Source organism: Echeneis naucrates, chromosome 13 (assembly GCF_900963305.1).
Source record: "Echeneis naucrates chromosome 13, fEcheNa1.1, whole genome shotgun sequence".
NCBI classification, from domain to species: Eukaryota; Metazoa; Chordata; class Actinopteri; order Carangiformes; family Echeneidae; genus Echeneis; species Echeneis naucrates.
Window position 1 is genome coordinate 23,218,187 of NC_042523.1, and position 27,905 is coordinate 23,246,091.

General features: G+C 45.9%; 2 protein-coding genes and 1 long non-coding RNA gene across 5 annotated transcripts in view; 1 reads left to right on the plus strand and 2 right to left on the minus strand.

Annotated features, from left to right (window-relative positions):
* Positions 1-200: 200 nt before the first annotated feature.
* LOC115053126 (unconventional myosin-Ic) overlaps positions 201-27,905 on the minus strand; it is a 63,261-nt gene continuing 35,556 nt past the window's right edge. For 2 of the 3 annotated variants that reach the window (XM_029517693.1, XM_029517692.1), the window contains exons 20-32: positions 27,573-27,686; positions 27,411-27,487; positions 27,255-27,323; positions 26,862-26,946; positions 26,609-26,768; positions 26,400-26,483; positions 26,223-26,316; positions 26,078-26,133; positions 25,804-25,939; positions 25,650-25,720; positions 25,458-25,555; positions 25,269-25,368; positions 24,601-24,853 (exon numbers count right to left, since the gene is read on the minus strand). In XM_029517693.1, the coding sequence (XP_029373553.1) occupies positions 24,827-24,853; positions 25,269-25,368; positions 25,458-25,555; positions 25,650-25,720; positions 25,804-25,939; positions 26,078-26,133; positions 26,223-26,316; positions 26,400-26,483; positions 26,609-26,768; positions 26,862-26,946; positions 27,255-27,323; positions 27,411-27,487; positions 27,573-27,686 (1,171 nt within the window). In that variant the 3' untranslated portion in view covers positions 24,601-24,826. Of the gene's footprint in view, positions 3,378-24,600; positions 24,854-25,268; positions 25,369-25,457; positions 25,556-25,649; positions 25,721-25,803; positions 25,940-26,077; positions 26,134-26,222; positions 26,317-26,399; positions 26,484-26,608; positions 26,769-26,861; positions 26,947-27,254; positions 27,324-27,410; positions 27,488-27,572; positions 27,687-27,905 lie in introns of those variants that run through there. The other variant, XM_029517691.1, reaches the window with a different exon arrangement.
* Positions 2,649-21,329, minus strand: LOC115053127 (large neutral amino acids transporter small subunit 4-like). Its single transcript, XM_029517694.1, has 14 exons — positions 21,224-21,329; positions 18,997-19,208; positions 15,605-15,821; positions 15,456-15,511; positions 15,304-15,380; positions 9,052-9,144; positions 8,826-8,959; positions 8,289-8,497; positions 5,901-6,044; positions 5,112-5,238; positions 4,889-5,021; positions 4,487-4,560; positions 3,760-3,883; positions 2,649-3,683 (listed from the first exon to the last, which is right to left on the minus strand). The coding sequence occupies exons 2-14, from the start codon at positions 19,154-19,156 to the stop codon at positions 3,522-3,524; spliced, it is 1,710 nt and encodes a 569-aa protein (XP_029373554.1). The 5' UTR covers positions 19,157-19,208; positions 21,224-21,329; the 3' UTR covers positions 2,649-3,521.
* Positions 13,316-17,915, plus strand: LOC115053128 (uncharacterized). The gene is made up of 3 exons (XR_003841415.1): positions 13,316-13,418; positions 15,224-15,398; positions 17,279-17,915. It is a non-coding gene; the product is annotated as an uncharacterized LOC115053128 (long non-coding RNA).

Sequence of the window (27,905 nt, forward strand, 5' to 3'; positions counted from 1 at the left end):
CTCCTTTTGAGTCTTTTTGATTGTGGCATGCCTTAAAATCATATACTGCCCCTCCCTGTGTATTTATATTATATTATATTATATTATACACATATTCTCCTGGTAAAATGAGTCTCAGTGAGAGTCTGACCCCTGCTGCTTTGAAAAGGTACTGCCCTTCCTCTACGAGATCTCCCTGGTTGAAATAAGAGACACATCTATAGAAATTATTGTGTTTATTTTGCGTCATATATTGATCTGTCTTTTTCTTTTCTTTTAGTTGAAACAACATGAGTGGAAATGGACGTCATTGAGACATGGCTATACTGTGGTACAAGACAAAAGAAAGCCAAACAGTACAAGACCATGAAAAAGAAACATTCTCGTAAACATCAGAGGAAAACAAACAAGCAAACAAACAAGCCTTTGAGTAAAAGACACCTAAATTAAATTCAAACATGGTCGGCAGAAGATATAAAACATATATGCCAGGAGGAGGGAAACAACAAGGCGTCCGCATTTCAGCCTAAATCCACATTTCCTGTCATCAAACAGCCATAAAAAAAACACCCACATGAAAAATTTAATAATAGATAATAATAGAGTTACTGAGACGCAGATGGGAAAGGTGATGGCGTTGATGTGGAGGGGAGGGGGGTGATGGTGTTTAAGGTACGGCAGTGAAGGAAAGTGCTGACTGGTTTCCCATTAAGAGGGAAATGAAGATTGCACCTGGTAACCCGTCGCTCATTCTCCTGAGCGTCATTTACAGAAGTCTGTAGGTTCACTAATTTCACATTTAAGTCAGGAGGTGAGTTAAAGACGGGTTATCAGGCTAAGGTAAAAAAAAAAAAAAATCCAACGTCCATCATCATCACTCACATTCAATGTTACACACTGCGTCATCTGTACTGAGAGAGAGTATGGAGGAAAATTAGCGCCGTCATTACTGAGAGGTGTAAATAAGATTTAGGGAGAACTTCTGCACTTCATTTCTTCACTGTGAAACATTTAACCTGACATGCATCTGTTTCATTTCCATTTCTTCATTTTTACTCCATACATTTCTCTCTGATTCTGCAGTCTGTTAAGGATGAATGTGCAGCTTTGACCCAAGTTCCTGAACTGAGAGACAAGACTCTGGCACACTGTCCGAGCACATAAAGGCATTATAATGAACATTTGAAGCAATAGTTTTTCTTCCTCTGAGTATAAAAAATAACAGCATCTTTCACTTCCCGTGCTCTGAATTACAAATCTGCAGCTCTGAGTATACATTCTTCGCATCATGCACCGTTTGTAAGCAGCCATGCATCCCGCGCTTGATACAGAGGCGGCCTTTCAGAAATGCATGACCGAGCTCCATTTTTAAGGTCTAAAGTGCAACACGTGCCATTCATCTCTCACTTAAGTCACTCACTGGGTGCCTCTGGAGGTAAGCAGAGGCTCGTCTCTCAGCTCAGGATGTTTCTGTGCGCTGATGGGTGGATGAAAGCAACAGATAAGACAGATAGATGTAGGGAGGGAGCGAGGGACCGGGTGTGCCACCTCCTGTCTGAATCCACTCCTCCCATCATCTGTGCACAACAGAGGCACTCTAAGGGCCATGGCTGTCTTTGGAAATGCCTCTGAGAGTTTAAACATCCCAGGATGAAATCACAATTCACAATTTATCGTCTCCCCGCGTTTCTCCCCAAGAAGCTGGAAGATGGTGTGTTTAATCAATCTGCCTCCTTCAAGCTGACGTCTCTTTACGTCTGCAGAGAGGTGAAGTCAAGTTTCCCAGAGCTGCTGCTGCTGCTGCCCATAAAACTGATTAAAAGACTAAGAAGTGAGTCATTTGACTGGTTCTTTGGAAATCCACTGAAGACTACACTGATGTGAAACTGCAGTAAAATGACTTTAAAGCAAAACACATTTTTAAAGAACACACATTTCTGGAATTACCTACTCTAGCACCTTTCGTGGTTTCGCAGTACAATTCATTAAATGTACACATTTGGCTGTTTGTGTGTCACCGTGTGGCCCAGCACCAAGCAGAAGCATTTATTGCTACGACAAACCCAAAATCCAGCGTTCCTCCAGCTCGGTTTCACAAAAATACCACAGACTGGTCAAAAGTTTGAGGCCAGAAATCAGATTTTTCTTTTTATTGTCGCGCTCTTTGCTGAATTTGTACGTAAAAGCAGCAGAGCAGCTGGATGTGGATCTTCTTTTTTTTCATTGGAAAAATTATTTACCCAGAATTCATCATGCCACAGTCCGGCTTTAGCAAATCAAGGACTGAACTGCTTTAATTGCTCCCAAATGAATCTCATCTTGGCTCATGTGGCTCTCCAAGGTGACGACGCCCCCGCCCAAAACACCTGAACATCCCCATAGGTTTGGATGATCATCTTCCAGGAGCCTTCAGCTCGCACAATAAACTGCTGTAGATGCTGAACTTTCTGAGCCAGTCTTTGTGAAACTGGCCTCATTTATCAGAAGGGCCAAAAAAAAAAAAAAAAAAAAGAGAGAGCGAGATTAAAACTGCACACGGTGTGATCACATTGGAATAAATACATTTGAAAAACATTTTAAAAACAGAAAACAAAACAAAACAGTAACTTTTCTCAAACATACATGATGAATTCAGAAAACCAGGCCGTCATGGCGAGCTGAATGTCGGACTGTCATCACAGACATCATGCAGTGAAGTTCATCCATCGCTACGTTCACGTAATGCACTTTTTTTTTTTTTTAATTCTAATCTGTGCCCTCGAGCCGAACAGGAACAGGAATCTGAGGCGTCACGGCCCGAAGATACAGCTTTCTGTATTTCTTTTTTTCTTTTCTGACTTCCAGACAACGTTCAAGTCCTCAGAAATAAAACAGACCCCAAACACTGGCCGTGTGGCGTCTTAGAGAGAGTTTAGAGACGAAACCTGGACCGATCCGCAGAGGAAAGGGCACCAGTTACTGATGGCTGGTTACCATCAGCTGGCATCTTCCTCTTCTTCTTCTGTGGTTTTTAAGTGAGGCTGGCAGAGGCTGAGCCATTCGACCGTCAGTGGCACACACGTGTCAGGATGTAATAAAAAACTATGAGAGTGAAGAAGAAATAAAAACAGCCACTTCCTCTTTAACACCTTTCGTCTAATGTCTCCTCAGAAATGCAGTCAGAGGGAGGGAGGGAGGGAGGGGGGAGAGAGGAGGTGACCCTCCACCCCCTCCCCCCACATCATAATGGGGGGGGGAGGGGGCTCATCAGGAGGTGCTTCTCTCACAGGGCTCGCTGAACAGATGAGGGCGAGTGGAGCCGGGTGTACAAGTCCATGTTTGTCCAAACGGCAATATGGCAGTATGATGGAGGGTGTGTGTGTGGTGTGTGTGTGTGTGTGTGTGTGTGTGTGTGTGTGGCATGGAAGGGATTTGTGAGATTGGTGACTAGTGGTGGAGGACAATATGAACATATTCAAATCTTACGCAGGCAGGTGACCTCCACCACTCCCCCCTTCCTCTCGTCGTTTTTGGTGTTGAACCCCCCCGCTCTGTCTCTCTCTCTAGACAAAGGCTTCGGTGTTGCTGCCGTTGTTGATCTTGGCGTAGATCTTGGGATCCTCGTCGTGCTCGTCCCTGAGGCGCTGGAGGCGACGGCTGTGGTGCAGCAGGTAGAGCGGCAGACAGAATCCCAGCATGCTCAGCACCAAGAGGCCCACGTTCACCTGAGAACAGACGGCACGACGTCAGCGACCTCAGCTCATGACGCTGATAAATAACCAAGCGTTTGTAGCCTCTTACCCATAAGGGGTCTCCGTCCAGCGGTCCCACCATGGCCATGAAAAGTGGCTGCTGCAGCAGAGCGAACAGAGCGCTGATCAGAGACTGCATCCCCGTCAGGCTGCCGAACTGGGAGGACGGGTACCTGCAGGGGACAAACAACACGGTGTCACCACTAAACTCAGGTCATAGCATGAAGATGAACTTTAAGCTGAATATAGTTTAATTAAACTTCCCCAGAAATGTAACATATGAAATATTAAGGATAAAAGGATAAAACTCTGTGAATGTACATCTGCATCCTTTATGTTTTATTACTTATTTAATATTATTAATTTGTATGAAACAAATAAAGCTGCCTAATTAGCTCAACAAGTGAAATGCTAAAACCTTCGTCATTTTCATCATCTGCAGAACATGTTTGCTTACAACAGTTAGCAGTAGCCACAGTAAACTAAAACAGTGATGTGCACGCATGATGTTTTGACCTGATTGTGTCTTTTACTTTGTAGAAAAACTATGGGAAAAACAGCTTCCTGTTTTATTTTGACAACATCAAATAAATAAATATTTGGTCCAGGATTCACATCAGCCTCTGAAGAAAACCAAAGAAAAACCTGTTTGCTACAGCTGCAGTTTGACGTCTCTGGGTGTTCCTCAGTATGATGTTGAATTACATCTTCTCAGTGTCCTAATTTATGGTGTTATGGTGTCAAACAGTATTGTTTTTTTATGCCGGCGCACTCACACAGCAGCATAAAGGCCTCCGACTGCAGAGTGAATGAAGCCTCTGACGATGGTGTGGAGGACGAAGGACAGAATCTGATGAGGAGCAGAAAAGAGGAGATAAAACATGATTTTCCATAAAACACCAGGTCAGTCTGCAGCTGCCACTGTCCGCATCTAGAAAATGGCCTTCATCTTTGATGGATGTGCTTCAGCACAGTAAGAAAAAAAACCAAAACAAGCTGGCTCTTTTGGCCTCAAGGTGGCACCAAAGAACGGAGAAGTATCAGAAGCTGCATTGCCATGGGAAGGTCTCCCCGTTTGAACATCATGTTCAGCTCCCAGGCTCTGCAGTGTTCACGCTTTCTGAGAAGAAGCACGTTCTGGGAAATGTGAAAGATGTGAAGTCGTTGTGTTGGTGTACCTGTAGGTGCAGGTTGGGGATGATGCAGGTGATCCCAAAGCCAACCAGCAGCAGGTTGGTGAAGATGAAGGCGCGGGTGGCGTTGATGATCTTCTGGATCTGTTTGTCCGGGCGGCGGGGCTGACCCGGCTCCCTGATAGATCAAAACAGAACAGACTCAGACTTTTTTTTTTTTTTTTTAGCCCTGGTTTTTCTTCCACTTGTTCTGGGCTCTCGTCCTCACCTCTTGGTGAACTTGTCGTTTTCGTCCTCGCATTCTTTGAGCCTCCAGTCCATGACGTAGCCGATCACGGGAGAGGTGACCAGACACAAGAGCTGGAGCACGCCGAAGATGGACGTGTAGACACTCACTGAGAGACAGACGACACATCAGATCGAGTCATCGTCATTTTCCCAACCCCAAACCTTTTTGAGCGTGAAATGAATGGCGTTGAGCGCTTAGAGGGGAAATGCACACGCAAACACTGACAGGAAGTCTAACAGCAAATTTTACTAAAACTTCATGCGCTCACAAGGTCAGAGAGAGCAGCTGAGGAGACAAGGTGAGGAGTGTAGGCGGCTTTGGCCTGAGGTCTCTTACCCACTTGCATCCTCTCCACTGTGACAGCAGCAGGAAGCCAGCATGACAGGAAAAGAGAGTAGAGAGAGAGCGAGAGACACAGGGAGACAGAGAGAGAGAGAGAGAGAGAGGGGAACGGAAAAGGAGAGATGAAGCTGAGTTAACGATCAGCCATTTTAGTTCAGCTGAGCAGAAAACAGCAGGGGGAGGAATGTTAGGTGTCAGTCAGAGAGCAGGAAGAAAAGCTGCGAATAGTCTGAAGAAGGCACCAAGACTCGCTGCAGCAGTTAAATGTCCGAGGTCAAAGGGCAAATATAGTGTATATAGGTCCATGTGGTCTAAAGGAAGGTTTTAAGCGTGAGCCTTAAAACCGACTGGAACTTTGTGATGTCACAAAAAAGCAGTCATGGCCTCAGCCCTCCAGAGCAGAACTGAACTCCACCATCTGCTCACCTGTGCTCAGGTCTCCTTCTGTCAGGGACTCCAAGATGGTGTTCATGGCTCCCATGTAGAAGATGAGGCGGAGCTGGGTCACACACATGGTGATGAGGCTCAGTAAGAAGATGGGACTGAAGATACTTTTGACGAAGGACTGAGCTGCGGAGGAAATGAGAGCGAAGATATCGTTAAGAGTCGGGACCAGATCTGGAACCAGACAGACATCAAGGAGATTACACACAGCAGTTTTTATTGAGTTTTTGTTTTTCCTGCAGAGCGCTGTTGTGGTAGATGTGACCAAGGCCGATATTCAGCTCCAGCTTCCCGCTCATTACTTTCTCATCCAGCTACCTCACGTGCTCTGTGTAAACTGCTGTTCCATTAACTGGATTCAGGTTGTTTATTAATAGGTATTGTGGTGAGCTCACAGATATCAGCGGCCTCCCAGGAAAGAAAATGTTTGCAAAAACAATACAGTTTGGAGAAAAGCTGGATTTAGATGTTGATTATTTCCAGGAATTGTTTTATTTTTTTTATTTTTTAAATATATATATATCGTTGTGGAGCTGCAGGCTTCAGTCAGATCAGGATGTTCACTCTGACACATTTCACCTGAACCAGAGAAATGCAGTGAAAGATTCTCACATGTGGGCAGAAAAACATTGTGTTTATTTGTTCAGTAGATCATCTGACTCCGCAGCTGCTGACACAGGTACAGTACAGACAAGTCCGAACACGGCACTCATCCTACATTCTCTGTTTTCTCTGTGCACCAGTCGCAAAACGACACACGTGCCCTCCCGTCACGTTACAGGGAAGCGATTGCTGTCTGTCACCCCGGGGACCTCAGGCGCCACAGCATCACATCTTTACCTGCATGAGAAGCTGGATTCGAAGGAGGGTGGGTTCCCGGGAAAAGAGGTTGATCATTAATCAAAATTGCGAATGGAAAATGGACGCAGAAGGCCCATATGGCGACTCGCTGGACAAGCCAATTAATGGGGGGTGCACAGACGCAGCAGATGGGTTTATTACCCAACAACAGGTATCCACCCGAGCCTTCATCGGGGGGTGGGAGGTTGTTTTGTGACAGCTTGTGTTTGTGGGGGATTATCTGGTTTTACGAAAACTTGGTATTTTTTTGAATCAGGTCGGAATATGACAAAGAAATCAGCCACAAACGATTTCTGCCTATCAAGTAAAGCCTCGTAGAGCTAGCTGCTAACAGGCTAACAGGCTAACAAGAAGAATGCTCCCGTTTAGCCAGCAGCATGGTAACATTTGCAGAAAATATTAAAAGGCATGAGTGGAGAATCATTACAGTTCATCCTGAGCTTCTCCACACAAGTTTTATTTGGCATCATAACTCAAATGCAATTCAATCAAGGTGCTGGTAGCCATAAAATGATAAAATGCTGTCAGCTTTAGCTCTCGATGTCACTGTTAGTGTTTGATGGTAATAAAAGGAATATAATATAAAGTTCTCAGCAAATAAACGAAAAACGTTCCCAGCTGACATGAAATGAGAGCAGGAGGAGGAGGGAGCAGGCTGCGGGTGTAAAAGGGCCTTTTAGAGCTCCTGACAGACGGAACATGTCCAGCTGTTAGGAAACCAACCATAAGCATCCTGACTTCACTGCAAACACACACACACTGGCTGATACTTTAACCCACAACAACGCTCCTCCAGAGCTCCACGCCAACATACCGCACGCCTGCTGGGTGGATTTTCTAAGAAAGGGGTCCAAACCGATTGCACGGTCCGTTTGGTACAAAAGAGGCCGTGGGTCGCCTGGAGGTGTAGGGGTAACAGGGGTTAGAGGATGGAGGGGGTAATTTGGAGGCACGGTGGAGATGTGGGCGGTGTTTGTGTGGATGTAGGTCAGACCTTGAAATTTCTTCCAAACGCACAGTTAACAGCTCTGAGAAGCATCAGTAGACCCTTTAACATAAAAACTTCAGCCATCTTTGTTTTTATAAAACAAGGGGTTATTAAAGATCCTCATTCAAAGCTGGCCATTCAGGGCAGATTGGAGGCTGCAGTGAGCGGCTGGGAGAAGCTGACTAACATCCAGCTTTAGATGAAGAAACGCTGCGTTAGAGGAAATTGACCTGAAAATAGCTCATAGTGTGTAAATTGACTTTCCATTGGAGTCTGTGTGTGGATTCAGTAGCTGAATCGAACGGAGGATAAAGTTTTGTATTCTACCTTAAGCCCCAGAGGATCATGGGACGGACGGCCGTGTTGGCTGATACGTTAATTCGCAGCACAACCTGTTTTTGAGGTGCCTGGATGAATCTTTACTGGCTGAATCTTCTGAGCACAAAAGCTTTTTTTTGTCGGCATATCTGTGTTTTTTAAAGGTCAGACTCTCGGCAGCATGTTGGCTCAGTCGGACTTACTCTCTTCCAGGCCCTTGCACTTCACCTCCAGGTCAGCGGTGGACAGGCACAGCTTGTTGGCCTCCTGCGTGGCCAGGTCTTTGGCCGGCTGCTGCTGCTTGATGGAGTTGCCGACACTGAGGCGGCGGCCCACGGTGGTCACCTGCCGGTAGAACTGCTTCCCGGTGATCTTGTGGTCAAAGCCCAGCCAGCTGAACTTGATTTTCACCCTGAGGAGAAAAGGCACGAGGAAAGAGCCAGGTGAGTGAGAGCAAAGTCTGCAGATCATCTGGCTTTCCGCTCCTTCCTGTCCTACAGATTCGCTCGGCCTCTGCTGCATTAAAGTGGGATTTACTCCACCAGAGTGTGTGTGTGCATGTGTGTGCGGCGATGGCGGTGGTGAATGTGGCCCGTCTGGGCTCAGTCAACAATCCACTTGCGAGGTTAGCTAACAACATTACACTGGCTGCTTAGCCACTACAGCTGGAGGCTACGGAAGCTTTTAAAGTTTATGCCTTTGTGTGTGTTCACAAGGACAAGCGGCGTGTCTGTTCTTACGTGAAATCCATGTCCTCAGGGCCGGGGAAGGGCTCCAGAGGCCAGTTGACGAAGCAGTTGAAGAAGACGAGGCAGGCGCAGCCGGCCCAGACCAGCAGGATGGTGATGAAGGCGGCACCCAGATCATAGATCACCTGCTCCGGCAGCCAAGCACAAAACATCATGATGAAGAATCAGACACAAGGAGGACAGATGAAGGATGGTTCTGTGAACAGCTCCACCTCACCTTAATGCCCGGGAAGGTGACGGCGGAGGAGGCGTAGGAGCCGATCATCAGGGCGATGAAGGTCGACCTCAGGTGTCCAAACATGTTGGGGAGCTGTGGAGACAGAAAGATGGATCCTCATCAGCCTAAACGGACGTGACATTGTGCCAAAACAATAATGTAAAATAAAACATCACAATATATCTCAACAGTAAAACATGAGTGAGAAAAATTAAAATTAAAAACGTATCTCCTTTGACTGGAGGAGCTGTGATCTGTGTCATTAGAGCAGGTTCATTGGATATGATTTACATCACAGGAAACACTATTAGACCGAAGCTTAAAGGAGAAAAATCAATTATCCACTCTCCAGCGCAACACGCAGAAGCACAGACGGATCATGAGCTTCTCAAATCCCACCGTGGGAGACGAGAAAAAAGCTGCGTGCTGACGGGACGAGATGTTCATTTCTAATATTACTTTTGCTTCTGAAGGGACAGAAAGAAAAACGCTTTTGTTTCTGAAAAACAACTCAGGGATTCATTCCGGAGCAGAAAATCATGTGCGTTGAATTCAGTGGACTCGTGAGTTTTCCTGACTGATAGCAGACTGCAGATATTTCCTGTGTGACTAATTATTGAGTCGTTTTATATTTATGCACTCAGAACAGCAAATTAGACACATTCAGCCAAATGCATGTTCCATTATTGGCCACAGTGAGTCCGTCCCGGCTGCCGCCTGCTGCAGGGAGTTTCTCACACTGGGCTCGTTCCAGCGCTTGAAGCAGTGCTGATTCAGAGCAGCCAGCGTTGTCTTGCGTAATGAAGATGAACTCGGGATGAGAGCACACGCTGTTCTTCACTAGGCTGCTTCAAACTGCAAACAGCTCTTCTCCAGGAAGTCAAAAACAAAGTCCCTGCAGACAACAACAAAAAAACAACTGCAACAAGGTGCACGAGAGCCGCACTGAGTTTTGGGGTTTATCATGAATGTGTTGATCTACTTTGATCTGGTTTCAATGTGGAGGAGAAAGTGGCTGAGTCAAGCTAAATTTAGACTGTAACATTACTTTGAGTGATTATATGCCCCTCCTCAGAGTCGGGGGGGGGGGGCGGTTAGATGAACCCTCTCACCCCACACGGTCTAATCACACCAAAGGCCGAACTCCCCAAATCTCACCGCCCCCGACAGTCTAAATGAACCAAGTCAACAGCAACAGTCCAGTCCTGACGCATTACAATGAGACGTCTGACGGACAACTTTTGGGGGGGGGGCGACCTTTGGCCCACTTAGAGGGAGAGGAAGGGAAACACAAACAACCAACTCAGCTTTTGTCTAGTTCAGCCGAATGATGACTCAAGGTCAGCTCATGATATCTACGCCGAGTCAACAGGTTCAGATCTGCCACTTCCTCGTCCTTCAGCCTGCGACGGCGGCTTGTTGCTTTATGTCTGCTCATTGTGAGATCTATTAATAACACAAATCTTAGAAGGATGTTGGCAACCTTTGAAGGACAGTTCATCATTATTAAAAGGGAGAAAAAGAACAATGTCCCTTTTCTTAGAGTTGTTTCTCTTTTTAGGATCACTTAGTCTGAAATGACTTCCTATTTATCGCTTAGTGTGTGATATTTATGATGAATCTGAGGAGTCAACACAGACGTGTGTCGTCTGCGTTTTGCAGCAAGATGTAGAAAGAGCACATTTATCCTTTACACACAGTAAATAAAAGCTCTAATGAACAACACTACATTTATAATTCCAGATGTTTCAGTGCATAAAAAAACGGGAAAAGACGCCACTGCCAATAATTTCTCTGTTCTGTTTTCCTGTCCCGGCCATGCTGAAGCTCTTGCATCACATTTGAGAAAATGTGTGCTTTCTCTGGGTTAGTAGGTCTGTGTCATAGTCAGCTGATTCCCACAAAAAATAAATCACAACTGGTTTGTGCGGCTGATTGTGAAAGAAGAAGTCGGGATGAAGTGTGAGCCGGGGGAAACTGGGAGGAGCGTTTGTCAGACTTGACGAACAGCAGATAACTGTGTTTTCGTCGCTGCGCTCAATAACACGTCAGTCAAACGGACAGGTGTGTCTGTGATTGTCCAACGCTGGAAGGACAGAGAACCCGCTGGGGCCTCGGGTGTTAACAGACAAAACCACACACATCATTTTACTGCCGTGAAATATGATTAAAACGTGTTTTGACTCATGAGGCGGATTCTCCACAGATGTTTGATACGTGGAAATAAAACTTCCTTCCTGACTAAAACTCTTAATGCCTGAGAGGTGTAAAAAACTTGCAGCTTGTTTTCGGTCGTCATATAATTTCAGTAATGCCCCTGTTTTTTTTTTTTCAAAGCAGTTTAAGGTGATTGTATTTGTTCTGGACATTTAACCTCATTAAAGACAGGATTTACTAATCGATCAGTTATCTTCATCTCCAGTTCGATGGGTGGAGGAGGAGAGACAGAAAGCTCTCCACAGCAATAAAAGCAGCCATTTACTTTGTTATTGCCTCTTTCGTTAGCTCACGGTGTATCCATGCAGAGCGGTGAAGGTACACAAAGAGAAGATGGGCTCAGTGTTTGGAGAGATCTATTTTTGCCCCGAGGCAGTCAGCTGGAGATAAGAGATCAGGGTTCAGTTCATGGCTGATGGGTGGGGGGGCTGATGTTATCAGAAAAAAGTCATCACAATATCTCCTGAGAAACAAAGACACTTAATGGGAGCAGGGAGCACACCAGGGGCCGTTGTTTGGACAGTATCCAGGTGACGAAACATTTCACGCCAGCATTACCGTGTGACACAAACTTTAAGACTCTCCACAGAAGTCATCGTGTCTCAGCGTTTTTAAGAGGATTTTCACAAAGAGCAGCGGCTGAGTGACGGAGGTTAAACCCACCTCAACTTAGACGCCAATAATCTGTAAACACAATTGTATCACAACCTTTTGTTGTCAACAAAGCCAGTTTAGATCTGTAAATATTAGCATGTGGGCACTAAACGGTTGGTAAACACCAAAGTAATCATCTACATGTTGCAGTTTTCATTGTGAGCTCAGCATTTAGCTGAAGCAGCCAACATTTGTCAATACAGTAAAAATGTTTTCAGCTATTTTTACTTCAGGTGTCCACACAGAGCTGCTGACAGTCTGAATGTTATCAGTTCAGTCGATGGAGATGAATGATTTTACACCATCTGACCCACTTCCTTATAGCGACTGTCAGCTTGGGGATGTTTCTACGGTCTGCTGTAAAATCTGTCCCAACTCTCCTTCGTGACATCTTAAACATAAGTGACGTTTAAATGTAAAGAAAAAAAAACATATAAATGCACAAGAGAACGAATAAAGTCACAGCAGACCTTTTTATGGTCGCTTTGCACTTTCCTGCATGTTTTGTGAGCTGCCGGGGATGAGACTGTGTGCTGAGGTGTTAAAAATGAGAAAGGAAGAGGCCGCGCCGCACGATGTGACAAAGAGAAGTCATGTGGGCGGTCAGGAGGAAACTGAACAGAGCTGCTCCAGAGAAAAGAACAGAGAAATGAAATGAGGAAGGAGTGTTTGCTGCAGCAAGTGGAAACTCCAGCTGCCTGCTGCGGGCTCATGGAGAACCAGCTCTGACCGGTCCTGTCCTGACGCACAGGAAGGGACCCGATCCATCAGAGCGGCCAAGTGCCGCCGTGAGATTAGCCAACACCAGGCTGCACGGCTCTGTTTACCTGACGTCACTCTTATTCAGGGCCCTCATTTATAAGGATAAGCTTCATATATTTTGCTGGATTCTGACAGAAATAAACAGCAAAAGTCTTCTCTGAATGGGTTTTATGAGCCTTCTGTGTCCGGAGGGGATTTACAGACACAACCAGACTCACACCAACGCACAAATCCACATCCACACCAGCATGATATTAATGACTGCTGCTTGTGTCTGACCAGCTCCAATCTCACATTACTGAGCAATTCTTGACCTATGGCATTCATTCTGCCGTATTTATTCCCCCTCTTGGTGGTCACATGCAGGAAATTCGGGAGATGCTGTCCTTCCTCCATCTCAGCCTGCCATTTATCCGCGCATTAAAAATAGTCTGACCTCGCCGCCTTGTTGCTTTCATCCCCTCCACCATAACATTTCCAGCCAACAGTAAATGTGTCTGTCTGTCCTCCAGCTCTACCTCAATGTCAGAAGCTCATTACCGGTTTGTGGGAAGTTGAACTGTTGAACCGGCGAGCAGGCGCACACAAACGCTAGCAGATGGTCCAGTGACATAGAAAAAGGAGCCGAGGAAATAGACTGTACACAAAACATACATGAGGGCAGCAGGCAGAGACCGGAGCAGCACGTGCAGCCGCCGAGGTGAAGAACAAGAGGAGGAGCTTCATGTGTAGCTGTGAGTGTGAGTCTGGATGTATGTATGTGTGTGTGTGTGTGAGTCTTTTATTGTATTTTCTGTAACATGAATCTGTTTACAAGCAAAGAATGAGAGAAATGAAGAGCAGAGGGGGGAATCAACAATCCTCTTCCCTGCTTCCCCTCGTTGGAACAGCGAGTGCTGAGTGAGCTTCCAGGATGTGAAGCAAAGAAAAGATAAAGAGCGGCAATAACAAAGAAAGGTGGTGCAAGGTCTAAATAACCAAAACACACTTAGAGGTGGAGGAGGGTTCATCCTGACCTTAGTTTCAACATCATGCCTGAGATGATGCGTCAGAGACTCCCTCCCTGAGGAATAAAGCTTACAGGTTAGGAACAACAACCCCCCCTCATCACCACCGACAGAAGCATCTACACAACTGACAGCCTCGTTCACAGAAATGAAACAGACCTACAGGGAGTTTCCTATTCACACTGACTGTGGGCCAGAGGCTAAAACAGCACACAGTCAGACGCACAACTCTGCGCCGCTGTACACCAACAGCAACAGTACAGGACGCTCTGTTGAGGCAGCCGCGTGCAGGTCGAGCCTCGCAGAGCAGCTGAAACCGGAGAAGACAAAAACAAGCAGACCAAGACTGAAGACTGTGAGGCAGTGGGAGGGCTGTGGGAGTGGGGGGGGGGGGGGGGGGTCAGTGTGAATAGGAAACTGAAAAACATGGGTGTGGAAACGCACACACTCAGTTCCCCCAGTCACTGCTTCCTGTCGGCCTCCTCACTGACGGACTTTCTGCGTTTTTGCAGCACAAGCACAGAAATGTCAACCGCTCAGTGAGAGTGACACACACAGTTCACCTCTGATGTCACAAAGGCGGCAGAGAAACTGGATCTGAACTCCAACAACGCACCCCCACAGCACACGTGCATCCACTTCTTCCCTTTTCATAAGACGCTTGGCCTGATTTTACACTTTGGTGTTTGTTTTCTGGTAAATCAATCCAGTATTATCTCGGTCCTGCACTGCAGTGTGTAACTTTATTCTCCTGAGAAGGTTTGACAACTACAACAACAGCAACAACAACAACAACACACACACACACACACACACACACACACACACCGGTGATCCCTGCGTCCTTGTGTGGATGAAATAGTCATGAACACAGCAGGTCTTTTTTTGGCTCCCAGCCACAGCAGCAGAGCAGATGTGAATAATAAATGACTAATATAGATGTCTCCTTTCTGGACCACTGTCTCTCTCTCTGTCTGTCTGTCTGTCTCTCTCTCTCTGTCTCACGTGGCGTCTTCCCTCTTGTGATGCGGCACTTTTGCTGATTGATGAGATCGTCCTGACCACTGGCTTCCCTCGTCCATCGCTTCCTCCTGGCAGCTTCATCCCTCCTCCTCCTCCTCCTCCACCCGTCCTCGCTTCCTCTCTCTAATGCGTCTGTCTCTCTGTCTGTCTGTCTCCGTCCCTCGTTTCCACCTCTCTGCACCGCCGGCCCACTAATCCTCGCTGCTGCCTCCCTTAGCTCGCCCTCCATCCTCCCATCTTAAGCTGCTTTTTCCTCCCTCCCCCTCATACCACCTCTGGATATTATGCTAAGCTAGTCTGCTGCTGAAAGTGACACGAAGAAATCTTTCTTTGCTTCTAAAGTGTCATTAATTTGTCACAACAGATGCTGGAAACGCGAGCTGGAACTGAACAATTGCAGAGTGGAAACAGTGGAAAGAAAATGTATTTATAAATCTACATTGTAACATGTTTTATATTATTGTTCTTATTCATTTAATGGTTTGGTTTTGTTGTTGTTGATGTTACAGAAATGCAGCAGCGTGTGACCTGCGGAACAAAACATCAACTACAAACCGATAATCTGAGTTTTGCGAACGTTCTCACTCACCGTCAGAGAGGTGAACGTCATGCACATGCCTCCGAATCCATTCAACGCCAGGGCGAAGAAGATCAGTATGGACAGATCTGCGGAGGGGAGAGCAGGTTAGTGGATCTGCAGACTCTGAGCATCACTGATGCTGTTAAAGTGACGCCACGTACTGTTGGGATCGCTGGCTCCGTAGGCGATGAGCAGGCAGGAAAAGGCGAAGCAGGCACTGGGAACACAAAGAAACACAAAGAGGAAGGATGTAAACCAGCCAAACACGCCGACAAATGTCCGACAAGCACGGCGACAAACTTCCACTCACCTTCCCAGAAGTCTCAGCTTCCGCGGCCCGTATTTGTCCATGACGATGCCCATGGGCAGGGTGATGGCCGACAGCAGGAAGGAGCCCACCGTGAAGGCCAGGTTCAGCATCTCGTCCTGGCTCTGGCAGATGGGCCAGCCGTTCATCTCCAGATACTCCTCCTCCGGGCTCTGGTCCTCAGAGGACGTGTTGGTGAGGTTCAAGCTGGAGCTGTTGTCTGGATGGTGAAAATAAAATGTGTAAAGAGCGAGAAAGACGTAAAATCTGATTGTTATTTTTCATTCCAATGATCTTTGAAGCCTGAGCTCCCTCTCTGAGGTCCAAGTCGTTGATCAAAAGGCCAGCAGGCTTATTAAAGGTCGAGCAAACAAACTGATGGGAAAAGAACAACAAAGTCCAAAGTAAACAGCTGCCAGAATTAGCCCCCCCCCCCGTGGAGGACGGAAATGCTGCGACAGCTTCGCTCCAACGGCCTCCTGAACCGCCAGTAAACAAACTATTTTTGTCTCTCTGCTCCGGCTGACTGCTGCCTCCAGTGATACTCTGCAGGCATGGACAGACAGACAGACAGACAGACAGACAGACAGACAGAGAGAGAGAGAGAGACAGAGAAACAGAGAGAGAGAGACAGACAGACAGAGAGAGAGAGAGAGAGAGAGAGACAGACAGACAGACGGGGGGATGGACAGACAGACAGACAGGTGGATGGACAGACAGACAGACGGGGGGATGGAGGGTTAGCACGTGTCTCATGTCATCAGTGTTTTCTTTGTTGCAGCTAAAGTTTCTGCTCTCTGTGTTGTGTGATGTTGATTTCAGCCTCTGCTGAGGCAGTTTAAGGTGTGGGGGGGGGGGGGGGGGGTAAGGCAACTCAGTGAACATCTGATGACTGCAGCGGTGCATTCAATCACAGAGGCATGATGGGAAAACGGAGAACAACAGCTGCTGGAGGGGCCCGTTTGATTCACCTGATGAACCGAGAGCCGCCCGCTCCGACTGCGAGGCCTTTTCTCACTCTCGTGACACAAATCTTTCTGTCCCAACGTGGACAGAACGTGTTCTATTGGAGCTTTCAGTGCCGACGGTGGGACGGCTCGGTCCAACCTGCTGACTAACTGAACCTGAGTCAACACTGTAAAGGCGTCCTGATGAATCACTTCCTGCTGACCTCCAGGAGGGAGTTCCCCCTTCATGTCCTGCTGCCACTCCCTCCTCCTACAGCAGGAATTCACTGCCGTGGTTAACACAACACAGTTTTACCGGCTCAGCAACAGAGGACGATGCTGTTACATCCCGCAAATTACTAACTTCATATATTCAACAATCCGCAGGCGGCTCCTTATGTGAAGACAAACAAATCAGACACACAAATGTGCCTTCGCGACCTTCTGCTGTGCATCTTGAGTGTCGCACACACCGTTCATACCAACCACGAGCAAACTTCACCTCGTTCTCAGCCTTTCCTTTAAAAAACAACCGACAATCTCGGGCGAGACAAAGCAGCTCATGAGTGCGATAAATGAACACAAACGCACACAAACTTGACACCATCAGGGAAAGCTGAGTGTGCACAGAGCTCATCATTGACGTCCAGTACAACCAGAGACGCAGCGTGGAAATGGAAACTGTGTTTTCAGCTTCAGGAGTCAGAGGATTTTATGTTTTGTGTTGCAGCTCGACGTTTCTGTCCTCCCTCCAACGTGACGGGACCGTGGAACCAGGAAAATGTCTGCTCCTTATCTACGTCGACTCATTACAGCGTGTCCCACATGCTCCTGCAGGAGGGCCGCTCTGTGAAATTCCTCAACACACTCCTGAGACAACAACAACACTCCCCGATCTGTCACGGGCCCAGCTGCCTTGTGGGTAACGTAGAATAAAGAAGGAGATGAGAAAGGATGATCTATCTGCTTCTTTTAATTAACACAACAACACTTTTCCTTTAACTCGGCGCTCGCTGTGACTTCGCCCTGACCTGGAGGCCCGAAGGCTTCATCCTGATGCGCCGCACTCCAGCTGGAGGTTCACGGTCAATCATTCACCGACTGTCTTCCCTTTTGTTGCACTCATGGCTCTTGCTAACGATCAATCACTCATGTTGTGTAATACATGCATTGTTTTCTTTGTGTAAACAGACAGAGTTGAGTCTGCAGAAGGAGGAACAGTATTTTACAGACTGACGATGATGATGGATTAGAGATTATAGTGACCAGCGACTGTTTGTTATTTATTCACATAAATATATCACATTTATAATGCTCAGTATAAATGATACTGCTCCCACATGTTAACAATGTTAATCACATTTTTATGTTTCTGTCATAAATCATAATAACCTAATTATATAAAATAATAGCACTGAAAGCATCAATCAATCTATTCAATCTATTATCGTTTTAAATGTTGTCCTATGAATCAGACAAAAAGCAGCAGCATTTTCTCCACAATGTAAAAAATGTTAGCGACAGTTGTTTCACCCGAGGACTTGCAGGAAGACGCTGCACATTTTTGTCCCGAGGTTACACAAACACACCGACTACACAGTATGTAAATCAACACACACAAGTGTGAGTCGCACCTCCTTGGCCTGATTATTGACGTCAAGTAAACACTGAAAAACTGCTGATTTATCTCTGGAGGTCAGGCAGAGGGGACGGGCATCTAAACGTTAATCTAATCAGATATTAAAACGTCAGGAAATCCTCCGCTTTGGTTTAGATTAGATTTGATGGATCCACTGATGTTCTTCAAATAACAGCTATCAGTTCAGATGGACCTCTGCTGAGAAGGCGGCGCCCTCCGATTGGATCAGCTGATGGCCTGAATGATGACGACAGTGATCAAAACATAAAAACATGAACCCTGGGATGCTTTCAGTGCTGCTCCTTTCAGCAGGAAACAGACCGACGCGATCAAAGAGGCGAGGACAGAACAAACATCGATCTGAAAAACGCAGAACACCCCCCCATTCAGACAGCCGTGACGAAGTGGAGCTGTTTTCAGGGTTTGTATGACCTACATCTGCTGCTGTGACGAGGACCGGGCATTAACTCCTGACATCTGATGCTGATACAGAAACGAATCACCTCTGATCACGGAGAATGGAGGACTGAGTGAAGTGATGATAATGATAAGACAACCCTGTTGGTTTGTTGTGCAGCAGCACTTCACAGCTGCTTTTGAAGCCGAACACATCGACTCTTCCTCCGCAAGGAAATCCCAACAGTTGGATCGAAATCAATCCATTCTGCTCACTCATTTACATAAAGCTGCTCCCCTCGCTGAGGAAATGACAGCACAGCTAAAATCAACAAGAGTAAAAACTCCAGGTGTTGTCCTGCATTGTTGCCCCATTAATACCCCCCCCCCCCCAGCCCCCCCCCCCCCCTCACCTGGCCTTTCGCACAGGTAGGAGTAGAACCCCTCAGACTTCAGCATGATGAGCAGCGATCCCCAGCCCAGCAGCACGGCAGAGAAGAGCAGGTTCTCGATGACCGCCGTCACCGCCATCCACCAGCGGCGGGAGAAGGCCGTGGCCAGCGTGGGAGCCATCTCGGCTGGGTCAGAGGTCAAAGTTCACTGGCCTGACTGGAACTGAAGGAGCCTGGAACACGGAGACAAGATGAAGATGTTTTTATTTATTTTTGTTTGTAATTTCAGTGTTTTTATTCTTATTTTACAGTCAACAATCCAGAACATCTACATCTCTTTGTTCTACCCTGATGATGATGATGATGATGATGATGATGATGATGATGGTTGGTTCAAAAACAGCTGAGCCTTTGAGATGCACCCCTTCATCATAAATACTGAACAGCCCCGCCCCTGGCCATCTCTGATTGGCTCTGGGAATTGACAGCCCGTCTCCTATTGGCTGTTAGTGACATAGCTCGTGCAGCAGCTACACGTGAGGTTGATGTAGCGTTCACTCCCTGTGGGCGATGGGAGGGGGGGGCTGTTTAGTCTTTTATGCCCAAAAATTCCTGTTTTTTTATTTTAAATAATTCACAGAAACAAAAAAACAATATAGAACATTTAATATTAGAGTCTAAATATTAAAACAAAACATTAAAAATCTCGTAATTCGGCGATATTTCTATATTTTTATATTTCGACTACTTCCTGATTGTGTCCTTTGTTTGTGTAGAAACGTCGACTTAAATGTTTCTCTGTTCTGAGGAGTGCGTATCAGCAGCGACAGAGACGTTTTTGTTAAACAGACACAAACACACAAAACGAACAAACAAACATAAAACAGAAATAAACTCCGAAGTTCCCAGAAAACCCGACTGTCCCTGAACGCACCGCGGGCTCCAGCCGGTTCGAACCAGCGCGGCGCGAGATTCTCGGAGTCTCAATAAAGTAACTAATTAAGCTAATTACTGCTAATGAGCCCAAAACCAGCAAACTAAATTCATTCACTAAACACAGAAATAAAGACATAAATAATCTGAATCTGTAACTTAATTACATTCTTTCAAAATAAATGACCTGTTTATAACAACTGAGGACATAAAGGAGGTATTTTATTGTGACACAAACATTCAGAGTTACATGACTAGAATCCGAAATAGAAATTAATGATGTGTGTTTTTCTTTTCTATCCTGGGTGAAAACTAAACACACATTTGTGTAGTGTGTTTTGTTTCTGTTTTTTGTTTTGTCGTTGCCGTTTTTTGTCAGATTATGAAGTTGATCAACAAAAAAAATAGAGCAGGAAGGGAAAACAGAGAAGAAGGTTTTGAATCCGGGCATCATACTGTATTTTTGTTTGTTTGTCTAATAGCAGATCTTCACCATCATCATCATCATCGTCATCAGTGACAACAACAACACAAAGTATATTGCAGTGAATGAAATGCAGAGCAGGAACTGGTCTGAACTGGACTGAAATTATCCGCACAATACCCCCCCACTCCCCCCCACCCCCAATCTGCCCCCACCAGAACAAAAAACAAGCAACCCGGTTTCCGCTTTCAAAATAATGAACGTTACTTTGTGAACACACACGCAGAAAAAACCCCGCCACAACACTTCACACAGCCACAAAACGACACCTAGAACAGACAATAAAAAAAGAACATCCTGATTATCATCAGATGGTTCCCAAAATGCCCAGAAAACATTTGCGCTGCTTTTATTTTGAAACCGAACCGGAACTGGAGCGGTCCCACTGCAGCGAGCTCGGTCGGCGCTCAGCTGTTCGGTATCAACAACAGTTCCCGTGAAGCTGCTGAGACAAAGACAGCCATCCACAGAACTACAGGAGTCCGGATCCTGCAGTCCGGGAGTCCGACCGCCCGCTCCCCGGACCGGTTCTCCGGGAATCCGGCGTGTTTTCATTCACAAATTCACTGAAACCTACCCCAACTTTCCGCCATCACACCCCGCAATAACAACAATAACAACAACAACAACAACAAACACAAACAGCTGGTGTTTACATTTGACCCAAATCAGCACACAGCAAACGGTGTCACAGGTTCGAGCCCCCGTTATAATAAACTGTTATAATTTAAATTGTTGACTGTAAACGACAGACGGGAAAGCAGCAGTGTGTGTGTGTGTGTGACTCAGGATGTGCGGGAGGTCTGAGGAGCATCCTCCGCTGCGGGTTACCTGCGGGGCTGTGGATCCGCTCCGTCCTCTGCAGGTCCCCGAACCGAGCCGAGCCGAACCGAACCGAACTGTCGGGCTCTGGGGGAACAACCCTCTCTGATTTCTGGGGCTCTTTAATTCTCCCATCCTCGCTGCTGTCGGAGCTTTATAGCGGCGCAGAGCGGCGCACAAACAGCCGAGCCTCCTCATTGGTCCGCGGCTGAGCTAGAGACCGGCCGCAGCCAATCAGAGCGCTCCGATATTACATCTGTGTTGCCTCTTCATTTTGTTGGGGGAAAACGGATTTGTTTTGGACACAGACCGAGCTGCTTTTATTGTGAAACAACAAAACAAACAATCGAAGATTTCCAGCTGTTTGGGAGGAGCTCCGGTCAGTTCTGACAGGTTGTCCGTGTGGATTCAGTTCCTGGAGGTTTCATGTAAACACACGTAGGTTCGAAACTCCCAGCAGCGTGTGAGGTGACTCACTGTTTACCTCCAACTTTATGCCCAGGTTGTGTTTCCTAGAAAGGGGGGGGGGGGGGGGGGGGGGTCCAGAGGAAAGACCTGCTGGACCAAAAAAAAAAAAACAGCTGGGGGAGCCTCTCAGGTGGAGGGCGACACCTGCTGGTCAGTCTCCGGGTCCAGGACCAGAACTCAGAGGGGTGGAGTCCTCTGCAAAATGAAATGGGGCATTCAAGTACCTGGAGAGGACACAACACACACACATTGACCTGCAGGTCCCCCCCCCCCCCCCGAGGCAGAGCCTCTTCAGGTTGATTCATTAATACACATTATTAACAATGAGTAGGAATGACCTCATTATTCCATTTTGTTCCTTTAATCCTGATTTTTTTTTTAAAATACTTTATCTTGATTTATAAGTTTTTCTTTCCAAACACAACACATTGTTCTTATGGAACATTATTTGGAGTTCTTTCTGTAACTGACTTAAAACCACGTCTGCTCCGATATACTTCCACATCTGGGCAGATTACAGCTGCCTGCACCAGAACCTGTCCAGATGTGGAAGTTGGATTCGGACCTCATTGACTTCCAGCAGGGAGGAATAAAAACCCAACAGCCGCTCCTCAGTTTCAAATTTTCATTTTTATTTTTTCAAATCTTTAGTATCTTTTTTTTTTAGTGTGTTGGCTTAATTATACATCATTTTTGTGCACACAGTGAGTCAGGACTGATACAGAGAGTGTATCTGGAAATCAACAGCGGACAGACTTTGTGTTTGGTTTGAATAAAGCTTATACGGAGAGAGAGCGTGAACCTTTAGGTGCTGATGGGAAACTTGTAGAAACAGCCAGACGACTCGACTCTGTCCAGGAGGTATTTGTTCTTCTTCTTCTTTTTTTCATTATTATTATTATTATTTTATTTATTTCCACACAAATCCGTTGTATTGCTATCAGACAAGGCACGTGAACATGTTAACAAACAACACTAAAAGCTTCTTCTTCCAAAATGTTTCACATCTCCAAACCTCACTTGGCTTGAATCTCTCATTTATATCGACACAAAACACAAACTGTACAAATACATCTCCCTCCTGAAAAAAAAAAAAACAATCCCCAGAACATTTATAATAATATCATAGAAATCATACACAGAATCAGTATAAATCAATCTTTGGCTAAAATAGTGTAAGTGCAGTAAGCACAGTCCTGTCTCGGCATATTGCACCCGCCTCGCCACCCAAAGAAAGAAATATATATCTATATATATTTATAGAGAGATCTCAGAAACATTTCGGAGCGCCTCTCAAAAGTTTTCAAGAACTCAACTTTGTTACCGTCGTCTTTGGTCTCACTTGGCTTGAGGAAGAGTTGGGGGTCAAAGGTCAGAGATAGGACAAGACAGAAAGGTGGCTTTTAACTTGAATTAACTGGATAAATATTTTGCTGTTGTGCTTTAAATGTGACACTTTGGATGTTCTTTAGACTTCCTTTTCTCCATTTTTGTCGGCATGCAATGTAATTTTTTTTGGCTTTTAAAAGAATAGTTTGACATTTCAGGAAAGGTTCCTCTGCACCTTTTGGCCGAGCTGGTTAGCTAGCGTTAGCATTAAGACTAGAAAAAGGAAAAAGCTTAATCAAAAAGTAATAAAATCTGTTTACCAGCTCCTCCGAAGTCCACGATTTAACACGTTTTTAAATCAAGCATGACAGCTTTATTTGCTAATTGTGTAGAAAAATCTAATTTGTGACTTTTTTCTTCTTTTCATTAAAGAACTGAGCTAGCAGTTTTCCTCAATGCTAATTTCTAGCCTTCCCCTGACTGTTAGCTTCACATTTAGCACACAGACACTTCTCATTTAGGGTACAGCAAGAAAGTCAGATGAACGTAAAACTAGTCATTTCACAAAAGTTCACATTTATCTCAGCGAACAGCAAAAAGTTGCTGCATTCGGACGTTCCAAGCAGATTTAATATGGCATCAAACTGTGAGTTTAATCTCACATTATAGTTCAGTTCTGTCTAATGTTGTAAAAAAATGGCGAGTGTTTTCCTATAACAACTAGAAATAATGGCTTTTTGAGAACTGAGCTGTGACAAAAGCTAGTCTGTAAAACAGAAAGCAGGCAGGCGGAGATGGGAGGAATCGAAGATGGCGGGGCTTTCGACCGAGTCGGAGCACGTTGTGATGTCGTTGGGGACTGACGGGTTTCTATTTACACTGGACTCGACTCATTCGTGTGAGTGTCATGGCTTCCAGAAGTCAATATGCAGCTCAGAGAGGACTGAATTAATCCGGGGGGGGGGGCAACGACGGCGTCCTTCTTCCATCTTCCTTCTCGCCTTTCTCTCGCCCTTTTCCTCGCACGCTCTCTCACTTACTTTGCTCATTTTTAATGTTATTTTTCTTTTTACTTGGATTATTTCGCAACCAACTTTCTTCTAACCCAACTACTGTACAAATGCAGGCTTTGGAATTAAATTCAGTAGTATTTATTTTTCGATTTAGAGAGCCAGTCTTAACACTGCTGTGCCAAAGCGTCACCCTTTGAAAAGTTATTCCTCGTCCCCGTCCCTTTCTACAGTTTTCCTACATGCTGTCAGCCCTGATCTAAACACCTTCGTGCTTCAATAACGAGCCATTCGCCCCAGTTAGGAGAAAAAAAAAAAAAAAAAAAGGTCAGCAAGACAATCAAGTCTTTTAGTCAGACAGAAAAAGTGAACACGGGAAAAAAGGAGGCAACAACCAACTCGCACAGTCTTCTCACAGTCGCCTCTAATTCTGTTGCATCCCTTATAATTTTGTTGGTCATGTTCCAAAATAAAGCACAATAAACGCACAAGGTGCAAGAAAAATGCACCGAAATATTTGTTATTCCTTGGCCTCGAATATAAAATCAGTCTCTTCAAACAGCAACGGTATTAATCCCAAAAATATAATATATAAACATAAATATATCAATTAGTTTTACTGGATTTTTTTTTTTTTTTTTTTTTTTTAATTGGAAGCACACGCCACCTATGGAGTGACAGCTGGCATCTGATTGGCTTAGGCAGAGCGGGTTCTGCAGTCGTGTGATTGGAGGAAGGGAGAGGTCAGGAGTACTTCCTGGTGTGTGTGTGTGTGTGTGTGTGTGTGTGTATGTCAGAGTGGCCATCATCTCGAATTCAGTCTGGGAGCCGTCTGGAAGAAATCCAGAGGAGAAAGAGGTCAGAGGTCAACAGAGCGACATTTCACCTTCAGACAGAAGTCACACTGACGACAAGAGTCTGTCTAATGCCGCACAGCTGATGTTGAGCTTAATGAGTTTTATTCAGTTATTTTTAATAGGAAACGAAGCCGCTCTGGTCTCCAAAAAGCAGAATTAATGCAGCCTCTTGAATGATTTTCCTGCTTTGAGCTGTCGCACATCAGTGCAATGTTTGATTTACGCAGTTTTTTCACTGGTTTTCAAATGTTTCTGTCATAAGCTCACTAATTTGACTAAATCTGACGTTTTATCTGAACTTTCACTTGGTGATGAATATTTAATGCTTACAGGAAAAGTTTATGTGAGTGTGAAAGCGTGAAATCCTAAATGTGAGGATGAGTCACTCACCACAGACAGATGTCCGTTCTTAGCCTTGGCCACCAGTAGTTCTGATCCGGGTGTGAAGTCTATGATTCCCTCTTTCCCCTGAGCCACTGTAAACTTTATACTGTGGAGACAGCGGAGGAACCGTCAGAGTCCTGCTGCTGCTTTTAGGCAACAACACAGACGTGCAGATGTTTGCGTTGTGCCGCTCACCTGCCCTGGTTGATGTTGATGCTGTTGATTTTGTCGGCACAGATTGCGATCTTGGTTAAGGTCTCGATCACGTGGTCGCTCTGCAGAACTACGTCTCCCTGATGGGAAACAGACGCACAGATGTTGAAAACTCAAACACGCTCTTTCAAAGCGACGGCCAAATTCACGGCCGGCGAGTCTGGGAGGCCTCACCTTCTGTTTGTTGTCGTCGTTGGGCACGTGCAGAACAAACACGCCGTCGCTCAGAGAGCTGACTGAGATCCCTGCAGGGGAAGGACAGTTCGAGGTTCAACACAACCCCAACCAAAATATATTTACATACGCTACGCAAATGATGACCTCTGACCTTTTAGAACTCCATATTCGATGCGCTGCTTCAGTTTGGCCTCCTCCACAATAACGGCGCTGTTCCCGGTGAGAAGCAGCTGGCGCTGCCGAGCTTTGTAGCCCTTCCTGTCGTACTTGGTGACTGGCACTGCGTACTAAGAACAAGAGAATGAGCTTTTAATGGTCTTCGGTCCAAAGCTAAAAAGAAGATAACCCCCCTCAATGAAATTATTGATGCTCCCTCAGAGACTTCTGGATCTGAACCATCTACTTGAGCTCATTCATTCACTCACCTTCATCTTCTCGCTGCCCAGAGTCTGCAGCACCTTGGGGTTGATGTCCTCGCCGTCTGAGAAGAGGAAATGTGCAGTTAAAACCCTTTTTCAGAAGCTGTGACGTCTCCGTTGGGGCACAAAAAAAAAAAAAAAAAACACTTACTGAGTCTCGTGCTGACAAACAGCTTGGGCACGCTCTGAGGGTAGTTGTCCTTCTTGTCCTTGAAGATCTCACTGGCGATCATCTTCTGCTCCATCTGTTCACACAGACATGAAGCCAGTGAGGCGGACGAAGGAAGCAGGAAGTGGCTTTATGAGAGAGAGCGTTAGGTTTATTCACCTGGTGTTTCCACTCGGGACTGATCTTCTTGCAGTAGCTCCACACCATGTTCTGCATGCACAGCTTACGCAAATGCTCCGAAGCCTGAAGACACAGCAGAAGTTTCACTGTAGCTCAATTTTCATTTTCAATTCATTTGATTTTTTTTTTTTTTTAAACCAAATGAAATCCTAAAGTGAGTTTGTAGTTTATTTGTTCTTTGTCTCCACCTCAGTGAGAGCAGCCGGAGGTGTCGGCCAGCTCTTGTCCAGGACGTTCTTGGGCAGGTTCCTGTGCAATTTCATGAGGAAGGAGTAGCGAACGTAATCCAGGAAGTACTCGTTCTCCGGGCAGCGCTCCTTGTGGCGGTAGATGAAGCCCTTGATGAATCTGAGGGTGAGATGAAGTCGGGACTCAGATCACAGAAAAAAACTGATGGAGGTGTTTGACTTTCAGCCTCAGGTCAGTGCCATTATGCCGTACCTGCGGATAGTATCAGCAGCCTGACGCCGGCGCTGGGCCCTCCTCCTGGCCAGGATCCCTCTCCACCAGGCCTGGATGGCGATGGCTGCAATACAATAAAAGTCACAAACAAATACTGCAAATACCTGGAGGCTCCGCAGACGTCCTGCAGTGGCAGGTTGAGTTATTTGATGGGAGATTTGGTGGAAAAGAAGCCAGTAACAGTTAAATAAAGCTTGTTAAAACATGTTTAAAACACGTTTTAAGCGTGATTTTGATTAGTTCAAAAGTGGGATTCATTTAGAAGATTTTGAGCTCTTTATCTTCTACAGGAGGACGAAGAACTGAAAACTCTTGGACTGTTGTGACGAACATCTTTTAAGTGTTTACTGCAGGTACACAGGAACATCTCACCGGACGTTCTGAGTTTCTGGTACTTGGACTTCTGGCTGTAGCCTCTCCATCCCGCCTGCAGTTTTGTGGCTGCAGGGTGAGAAAAGAAAAGGGCCGTTTGAAATCTGCGACAAAAGAGTCCACAAATCAGACTGTCCACATCACCACGAGTCTTACCAAGACTGTGCTTCCTGGTCTCCAGTGCGTCCTCAGTGGCAAACAGCGTCTTTGGGAAACGGATGAAGATTTTGGATCTACACGAAAAAACAAACAAAACAACCATCTTATATCAAGTAAAAAGCAGAAAGGATGTCTCTGTGTGTGCGTGAGTGTGCTGACCTGCCCAGCTTGTATTCCTCCGGTTTGTATCCGAGGTGTTTGACCAGCACCGCCACGCCTTCGGACAGCTTCCCCTGCCAGTTCGGCCACGTGTCCGGACACAGAGACTTATACCTGAACACACAGACCGGGGTTAGTCGAAGGAGTCTAAAGTGAAAGTTCAGCTCAGCGTCTTTGTGAAAAGCTGATTATTTATTTATTTTTTAAAGCTAAATCCTGCAAACCGGGATCCACAAAACATTCAAACACAATCTGACTCCATTCAGAACAGATGCTGATGCTGGTTGTGTACTAAAAACACAGGACAGTGTTGTTGTTGTTGTGTAGGTCCAC